At 39.3% G+C, this 8,938-nt stretch overlaps 1 protein-coding gene across 1 annotated transcript; it reads right to left on the bottom strand.

Moving 5' to 3' along the window:
• Positions 1-2,017: 2,017 nt before the first annotated feature.
• LOC143481498 (uncharacterized) lies at positions 2,018-7,383 on the bottom strand. The gene is made up of 3 exons (XM_076979542.1): positions 6,661-7,383; positions 5,057-5,126; positions 2,018-2,361 (listed from the first exon to the last, which is right to left on the bottom strand). Exons 1-3 carry the CDS (start codon positions 7,381-7,383, stop codon positions 2,018-2,020), a joined length of 1,137 nt encoding a protein of 378 aa, XP_076835657.1.
• Positions 7,384-8,938: the final 1,555 nt, after the last annotated feature.

The raw sequence follows: 8,938 nt of genomic DNA, 5'->3' as shown, positions 1-8,938 counted from the left end.
CATCATCCTGTGATAATGCATTTCTTAACCCTTCTAGGTCCAGGACAATTTCAGGACATTTTGCAGGACATTGTATATAACTCAAATTTGTCTATACACATTTCTTCATGTTAGCATGATACCCACATATTTCATATCAAAATGTTTAGAACATTCTCAGCTTTCTTCCTAATGATGTAAAATGTCACAGAATATAGAAGAAATATGAAATTATAAGAAGAAATATGGCTTGAAATCTGAAAATCTCATTTCCGATTTTTAGAAAAACATGTTATTTCATGTTGTAATACACCTTTACTCATGGAGATCAACTGTATTGGTGCTGGAAATAAGTTTACTAAAGTGTTATGTTCAGAAAAGTAGTGAAACATTTGAAGATATTCATATTGTTCAATTATGGGAATAAACCGAACGCAACGTGACACGGTTGACATTTTGCCCAAAATTTTATTGATGTGACAAACAGGAACTGCACATTTAGTGTTCACACATTCTGTATCCTGTAATAACTAAAAAAAATACAGGTACACTATCTGAAACATGAGTAAAAACAATATATAAGTAAAAAGTAAAAAAAATATATATATATATATATATATATATATATATATATATATATATATATATATATATATATATATATATATATATATATATACACACAATATATATAACCTAATCCTCTGTCCCACGGCTGTGCTCACCAACCTCAGGTCTCCTATTATCATGCCATGCAGCAAAACAGTTTCTATCAGGCTGCAGGCAGAGAGCAACTTCACACTCTCTGCACCTCCAAGGTGTGTCCTTTCTCTGGCCAATTGTCTTGCAGAGTTCACACCTAAGGCGTCCCCCAGCATGGGGTAAATGACCTGCTCGGGTCTTGGTGGAGGTTGTTTTCAGAGGCACACCACAGAGCTCTCCAGTCAGTGTCTCCATAAAAGTTCTGTGGCTCATGGACTTCTGTTTTCTGGCCTCACACATGTCCTTGTAGAGTATATAACTGTTCGTTGTTGCAATATCCATAAAGTGATAAAATATGGTCCTGTACCAGCGCATTGTTTTGTGCTGTGCCGAGAAGTACTGAATGAGTTGATCTGACTGGTCAACCCCACCCATATGTTTGTTGTATTCCACAATTGGTGTGGGGCAGGGGACAGAGACTCTTGCCCATCTTCCATCCTGCTTTACCCTCCGCTGAACAGACTCTCCTGCATGAACAGTATGGATGGTGGAGCACACAGAGACCTCTCTAGTGTCCATCCACTTTACAAAAATGATGGGGCCATCTCTGATCCAGCGTATGGATCCCCTTGTAGACCTTTTTGTGAGTGCATTGACAGCTGTATGAGGGCAGTCCTTGCGGTTGTCCCTGTAGGTCCCACAGGCATAAAACTTTTTATCATGTAAACTTTTTAGAAGTTTTGGGCTTGTGTAAAAATTGTCCATATAAATATGGTAACCTGAGCCGAGATAAGATGGCTTCACTAGGGACATAACAACGTCATGAGAGAGGCCGTGTCCTGACGTAATGTCGCTTTTCCCCGTATATATTGAAAAGTCTACAGTGTAGCCATTGCTGGAATCCGCCAGGACAAACAGCTTCACTCCCCATTTTGTTGGCTTTGCCTTCATGTACTGCGTCATTCCCGTTTTGGCCTTTGTTGCCACCATCCGTTCGTCCACTGCCAGGTGTTTTCTGGGATGATAAAAGCATTGACATGCATTTCTTATAGTGTCCAACAAGGGCCTAAGGCGAAACAGTCTATCATGCTCTGGTGTTCCCTTCTTGCTGTCGTTTATGATATCTTCGTCAGGATCGCTGATATGCAGATTCCACGAGATAGTCCTGTATCTATCCCGTGTCATAATCCTTCCTGGCAGTGGCACAGAAAATATGTGGTCCCTTCTCCAGTAATCTGCAATGTTTGTGATCTTCACCAGTGCCATGTACAACAGCAGTCCCATAAATTTATAAAACTCCTCAATAGTTACATCCAACCACTTGTACTTTTTCCCTTTAGCTATATTCTTTGCAGCCTGCTTGTTTGTGCTGTGGCAGAGCATCTGTACCATTTGAAGAGGGAAAAACATCTTGAATAAATCCAGAGGAGAGTAAGAAGATGTAAAACACAGTTGTGGTCCTGGTGTCCTTGCAGGCTGAAACCTTGTAATCGATGGAGCTGTATCGTGTTCGTTGTCCGTCTTCCAGGAAAGAGTACCTGAGGAGGTAGAAGGTGCTGAAGCAGACGACGTTGAAGTTGATGGTGTTGATGTTGATGGTGTTGAAGTAGACCGTGCTGAAGTGGATGGTGCTGCATGGGTGGAACGAGGCCTCTTCTTTGTCTGGGCAGATGATGCTGTCTGTGGGAGTGGTTCAGAAAACCTGGCAGGCTGTCTGGCTGACCTCTTAGATGCTCTGGCTTTTGGGGGTGATGGAGGAGGTCCTTGTGGTGGAGGAGAATGGGACTTGTCTGTAGGTGGGGCAGGTGTTGTTGGACGAGAATCCACTCTGTAATAAAATAAGTATGGGATATTTATTACTACCAATTGAACTGAAATAATTCTACTCCAAACACAGAATAGTTCACACCAAATTTGGAGAAATGCATCTCACAACCAAGTAAGCTGACACACACACAGACACGCGCGCACACAGGCACGCACACACACAGACACACACACAGACACACGCGCACACACACAGGCACACACACACACATAGGCACTTTCACACTTTACAATTTCCAGTATGTGCACATAAGAATTTACAAACAAACTCTGTAATAAAATAAGTATGGGACATTTATTACTACCAAGTGAACTGAAATAATTCTACTCCAAACACAGAATAGTTCACACCAAACTTGGAGAAATGCATCTCACAACCAAGTAAGCTGACACACAGACACACGCGCACACACACAGGCACGCACACACAGACACACGAACTTACAAACAAACTCGGTAATAAAATACGTATGGGGCTTTTATTACTACCAAGTGAACTGAACGAATTCTACTCCAAACACAGAATAGTTCACAACAAAAACGGAGAAATGCATCTCACAACCAAATAAGCTGACACACACGCGCACACACATAGGCACGCACACACATACACACGCGCACACAAACAGGCACGCACACACATAGACACACGAACTTACAAACAAACTCGGTAATAAAATACGTATGGGGCTTTTATTACTACCAAGTGAACTGAACGAATTCTACTCCAAACACAGAATAGTTCACAACAAAAACGGAGAAATGCATCTCACAACCAAATAAGCTGACACACACGCGCACACACATAGGCACGCACACACATACACACGCGCACACAAACAGGCACGCACACACAGACACACGAACTTACAAACTCGGTAATAAGTTGGAAGAAGTTTAGGGACATCCAGCATTTATTATCTCTTACACAGGCCTCAATTTTTCCTAAACTGAGTTTGTCATCAGGTTTGGCTGATATGTAAAATTGAGTGTCATCTGCATAGCAGTGAAAATTGACACCATGTTTGTTTATAACTGTGCCCAGGGACGGACTGGCCATCGGGCATACCGGGCATTTTCCCGGTGGGCCGACGTGCTATTTGGGCCGACAGTCCTGACACTTTTTTATCTATTTATATATTGGTCTGACCGGCCCATAAAACAAGTAGATCAGTGGGCCGATTCAGATGGAGGCTGGCTGATTGACACTTGTCTGGCGAATCACATTAACACACCTTTCGCGATGCTCCTGCTGCCTGCATAATGCATTTGGCAAAAAAAAGTCAGCGCGAGAGTTTACCGGTCCTTAAACACGCTGGTATGCAGCCCATTGGTTATTTTCTTTACTGACACAGAGCTGTACCAATCATATCATCAAACACCCCCTCCTCCATGCGCCGGTGCGTAGTGCAATCTAACGTTGATTAACATAACGTATGTGAGTATCTGAGATGGAGAAAAAGCGCAAAGGAGGTGCAGAGAAACTACGACAAAAAAGAAGCTTGAATGAACTTCAAGTAAACGCTGCCAAATGTATAAAAATTACTCAAATGTTTGCCACAGCAGGGCCTTCATCAGCTCCCGTGGCTGATGACAGTGGTGACGGTGGCCAGTGGACAGAAACATGTACTGAACGTGCGGTAAGCCTGACTCCTTTCAGAGCAGCTATAAAATGAGTAGGGTTAAGCAACCAAACCCTTTGCCAAATCTGATAAATTGATAAAACATCAATAAAATCATTTTGGCTAATGTTCTATGGCCGAGTTAGTTTGTATTGTAAATGCAAAAGGTAAAATAAGTGAATAACGTCCTTACCTCTATTATAAGACTTTGTGTACACTGACTGAATGAGAAAATAAGCCTATTTTAGTACTTTTATGTCTTCCATTCTGAACTAAATAGTCTTAAATGTGAGAACACTTTTAAAACCTCCATTCACCAACAAAAACAGTACTAAGTCACTCAGCAGGCAGCATTCTATTTTCATTATTATACTATTAATATTTGTGGGGTGAGTAGTAGGCTAGGCTAAGGCTATGCTTGGTAGGAAGGGGAAATGTTTGGTAGCTTTTATGGAGGTGTTTAGGGACAATGTACAGAAATTAAAGGAAATTACACTTTTTAAAATGGTAATTTTGTTTATTGCCTGTGCCATATGCCAATGCTGCTGTGTGCCTCTTCACAAATCTTCATAAATCCAGTATTTCTAGGTGTATTTTTAAAGCCACCATTCAATTAAACTGAGTTACTGGGCAGTTTTCTGATTTTGTTATTAGGCCATTGATTGTTTAACTTGTAAGCCTAGGTTTAGCTACTTTTTCTCCTGGATGTGTTTGGGGCCATTTAGCCTAGCTGGCTAAAGAAAATGTAGGCTCTAATTAAAGAAAATCTTATTTTTTACAATGACATTTTTTTTTGCCAGTATTATGCCAATGCAGCTGTGTGTCTGTTTTTCAGATAAAACAACAATAATTAATTCCTTATGTTGAGATAAAAAAAAACATACATTCATTCTTTTGACTGGGTAAGTTCACAATTTATTGAGTACTACTCTTGGAAGAGTTAGCATCTGATCCTTTATTTTTCATCTCTATTCTTTCGTTCTCTTGTCTTCCTCCCTGAAACACATAGGCACACCCAGTTGGATGAATGCTGCATTCATTACTGTGATGGAGTGGTTCAATATGCATTTTCATACTGTTAATAAACAAAACTTTTTGAAAGTATTTAATGATTTTAAAATTATTTAATTTCACTCTCACTAATTCCTGTAAACTGGCATGGCTTAGGGTACATGGTTTTAAAGAGTGTAAACTGTTGGTATACACATTCAAAAAACTGAAAAGTATGAAAAGCGTTATCGAGTGTGAGTGGGCCGGTCTGGTCCAAAAATGCCAGGGCCGATTTTTTGTCCCAGTCCGCCCCTGACTGTGCCCAATGGTAGCATATATAATGTAAATAATAGTGGTCCTAAAATGGAGCCTTACGGGACCCCATATTTAACTTTTGTACGTTTAGATGGAATATTATTGAGCTCTACAAACTGATAGCGATTTGTTAGGTAAGAATAAAACCATGAAAGGGCTGTGCCTGAGACTCCAACCCAGCGTTCTAACCTTTCTAGCAGGATCCTATGATCAAGAAGCACTAACAGTGATACATAGCCTTGATCTGAAGCAAGGAGATCATTTGTTACTTTAACTAATGCTGTTTCAGTACTGTGATGGGGCCTAAAACCAGATTGGAATTTTTCAAATATGTGATTCCTATGCAGATAGGCATAATTGCTGGGCAACAGCTTTTTCTATGATCTTAGATATAAATGATGTGTTTGAAATGGGTCTATAATTAGATAGTACAGTCGGATCAAGATTTGGCTTCTTGATCAGAGGTTTAATAACTGCTAATTTACATGATTTGGGCATGTGACCTATTGTAATGGATGAGTTAAATATAGTTAGAAGAGGTTCAGTTACCGCTGGTAATACCTCTTTTAATAACTTCGAGGGAACCGAGTCTAGTGTGCAGGTAGCACAATTGAAGGAAGAAATTATTTTCTCTAATTCTGATTGTGGGAGTGGATGAAAAGCATCAAGTTTGTAATTTAAATCAATATGAACCAAACCAGATGACATACCCGTTGTATTGCTAATAAAAGGTTTTATATTTTTTCTAATATTCTCTATTTTATTATCAAAGAAATCTATAAATACATTACCAGTGAGGTTTACTGGAATCTGAGGTTCTGCGCCTGCTTGATTTTTTGTAAGTTTGGAAATAGAGAAAAATAAAAACAATCCTAGATTTCTTTTTAATACTATCAGTGAGGCTAGGTATGCTGAGTGTGCTTTAGCGAGTGCCCGTTTGTAGTCAATAATGCTATCCTTCCAGGCACAGTGGAATACTTCCAACTTTGTAGATCGCCATTTACGCTCTAATTTACGTGCTATTTGTTTTAAGTTTCTAGTTTGGTCGGTGTACCACGGGGCGAGCTTTTTAGATCTAGTCTTTTTATATTTGAGTGGAGCTACTATATCTAGAGCTGATCTGCAGGTATTCTCTATGCAGCTGGTTAGACTATCTAACTCCTGGATCGGATGGCGAGTAGGCTAGAGCAGTTAAATCAGGGAGGGCTTCAATAAACTGTGTTACTGTTAATGAATTTATCGAGCGCTTTATACACTGCCGAGGAGAAGGGCGGGTATTTATGTTAAGATGAATCTCAAATTGGACTAAATAGTGATCAGAGATAGCTACAGTTTGCGGGAGTATATTTATATTATCTACGTCGATACCCAGCGTTAAGATTAAATCTAGGGTATGATTTTGATAATGTGTAGGTCCTACTACGTTTTGTATAATGCCGACAGAGTTTAATATAGAAGTAAAAGCCCTTGTCAGTGGATCGTCCGCATTATCAAAATGTACGTTAAAGTCTCCTACCATTATTATTTTGTCACTACTTACTGCTAAATTTGCTGCAATATCGGTGAAATCTTTTAAGAAATCTGAGTAAGGCCCTGGTGGTCTATATACATTTGTTAGGGAAAACGCACTTTTATTTACGGATGGACTAATTACATTAATAGATTGCATCTCAAATGAGTTTGAGATATCTAAGTATTTCTGATGAATTTCTAAACAATCACCATATATTATACATATTCCTCCTCCTCTGCCTGACAATCTAGGTCTATGTATATAACTATATCCCACAGGAGTGGCTTCGTTTAGTGTTAAATAATCACCAGATTGAATCCACGTTTCAGTTAGACACATAATATCAATTTTCTGGTGAGTTATAAGGTCATTTACAAAAACTGCTTTTGAGTTGAGCGATCGAATATTGATTAATCCGATTTTCAGATCGGTCATATAGGTAATAATTGGGTGTGAAGTCTGAATATTAGTTAAATATTAGTTAGGCTAATTTAACCACCTCTTTAACATTAGCCTTAGTCACCTCTGACTGTATATCGTTGGCCCCTACATGAATAACTATCCTAGAGAATCTCCTATGGGCTAACAGTCTAAGGTTGCCACTAATGTCCGGCGCTCTGGCTCCCGGTAAACAGCTGACTGTAACCGCTGGTGCCCCTACAGGAATAGCGACTTTCACGTGTCGGACTATAGACAGTCCCACCAGGATTTCGCGGGCCTTTTTTGTGATTGTTGCGGGCTAAAATGTTTGATGTTGCGGGTGTTTTTAAAAAAAATGCGATGGAAGTTGCGGTGTGTTTTTGCTTTTTTGTGAGTACATTACAATAGGGAGTAAATGTTGTATGGTTTCCTCTATTTAGTAGTCCATTTTAATGATCTATTTACCTATTTATTCAGGGTTGCCAACTTTTCAAGATCGCTTGAAGTGAGATTTGAACCTGGAGGGGGTGGCGGGGTTAGCGAACGTAAGTTGTTACCGGGCGGCCTGTAAAATGGACACAAATTAAGTATTATATCGAGATCGATCGCCAGTGGTTGGCGCCAGAGCGAACTAGTAACTCATAGATATGGATCAGAGATAAATAAACTTTATCTCTGAATTTAAACTTTATCTCAGTTTAAAGTAGGGTCAGCCCCGTCGACAGGGGGGGACAACCGGGTCTGTTGTCCCGGGCCCCAGGGCCAGGGGGGCCCATCAAAGAGCCCAGCAATTTATTTTTTATTTAAAGTCTATAATTTTAAATAATCTTGAAATCTTTCATTAATATAAATTTTTGTACTCAACATAAGCTCAATGGCTAAAATATATGTTTTTTTTACCTATCTGCATATTTTCCATTAAGTGCATACACCCCCGCCTCCCACTGAAAAATGGTTTGATCTAGCATCGACCGTAGCTGGCTGGTACCCGTCCAACAGCGGGAAATACAGTGGTGGATAGTTAAAGTAAATACAGAAATCTGGAGCGCAGAAAAGAAAGTCGAATTTTAATGTATTTGAAAAGTGCTGGAATTTAGGCTAAAGTACTACTTCATTTCACAACAAATGTAATTCCAGGACGAAAAATGAGAGAACGTGAAGACGTTAAGATTGGGCGTTTTGAAAATAAACAACCATTAAATAATGTAAATAAAAAGCAAATTATTTCGAGTATATGTATAAATATTTAACTTAATTATGTTTAGCGTTCAGGGAAATATTGAAATGGACATTTAAAGTGACGTACAAGTGCTTGAATTCTATGGAGTCAAATTAGGGTCTTTAATGGTGACGAAAAAATAATAATATCGCAAATATAAGATTAGCATTTTGCATTTTACGTTCCTAATTTGTTTCTGCAATACTTTCCCTCTTTTGCGTTTCTTTCTTTTCTTTGCGTTTCACATTTTATGTTGCTGCTTTTTTTTTGCAATACTTTCCCCCTTTTGCGTTTCTTTCTTTTGTTTGCGCGTCACTGCTTTTCTTTGCGTCTCGCATTTTACGTTCATAA

This window comes from Brachyhypopomus gauderio, chromosome 18 (assembly GCF_052324685.1).
Source record: "Brachyhypopomus gauderio isolate BG-103 chromosome 18, BGAUD_0.2, whole genome shotgun sequence".
NCBI lineage: Eukaryota > Metazoa > Chordata > Actinopteri > Gymnotiformes > Hypopomidae > Brachyhypopomus > Brachyhypopomus gauderio.
Note: the sequence above shows the minus strand (reverse complement) of the source record. Positions and strands in the feature narration are given on the sequence as shown.

Excerpts from the sequence above, each read along its gene's own strand:
- LOC143481498 (XM_076979542.1), bottom strand. The coding sequence starts at position 7,383 with ATGACCGATCTGAAAATCGGATTAATCAATATTCGATCGCTCAACTCA. Across the intron at positions 5,127-6,660 it reads GCTCGATAAATTCATTAACA|GGAGGAAGACAAGAGAACGA; the intron begins GTAACACAGTTT and ends TATGTGTTTCAG. Across the intron at positions 2,362-5,056 it reads TGCTAACTCTTCCAAGAGTA|ACAGCATCATCTGCCCAGAC; the intron begins GTACTCAATAAA and ends CCACTCCCACAG.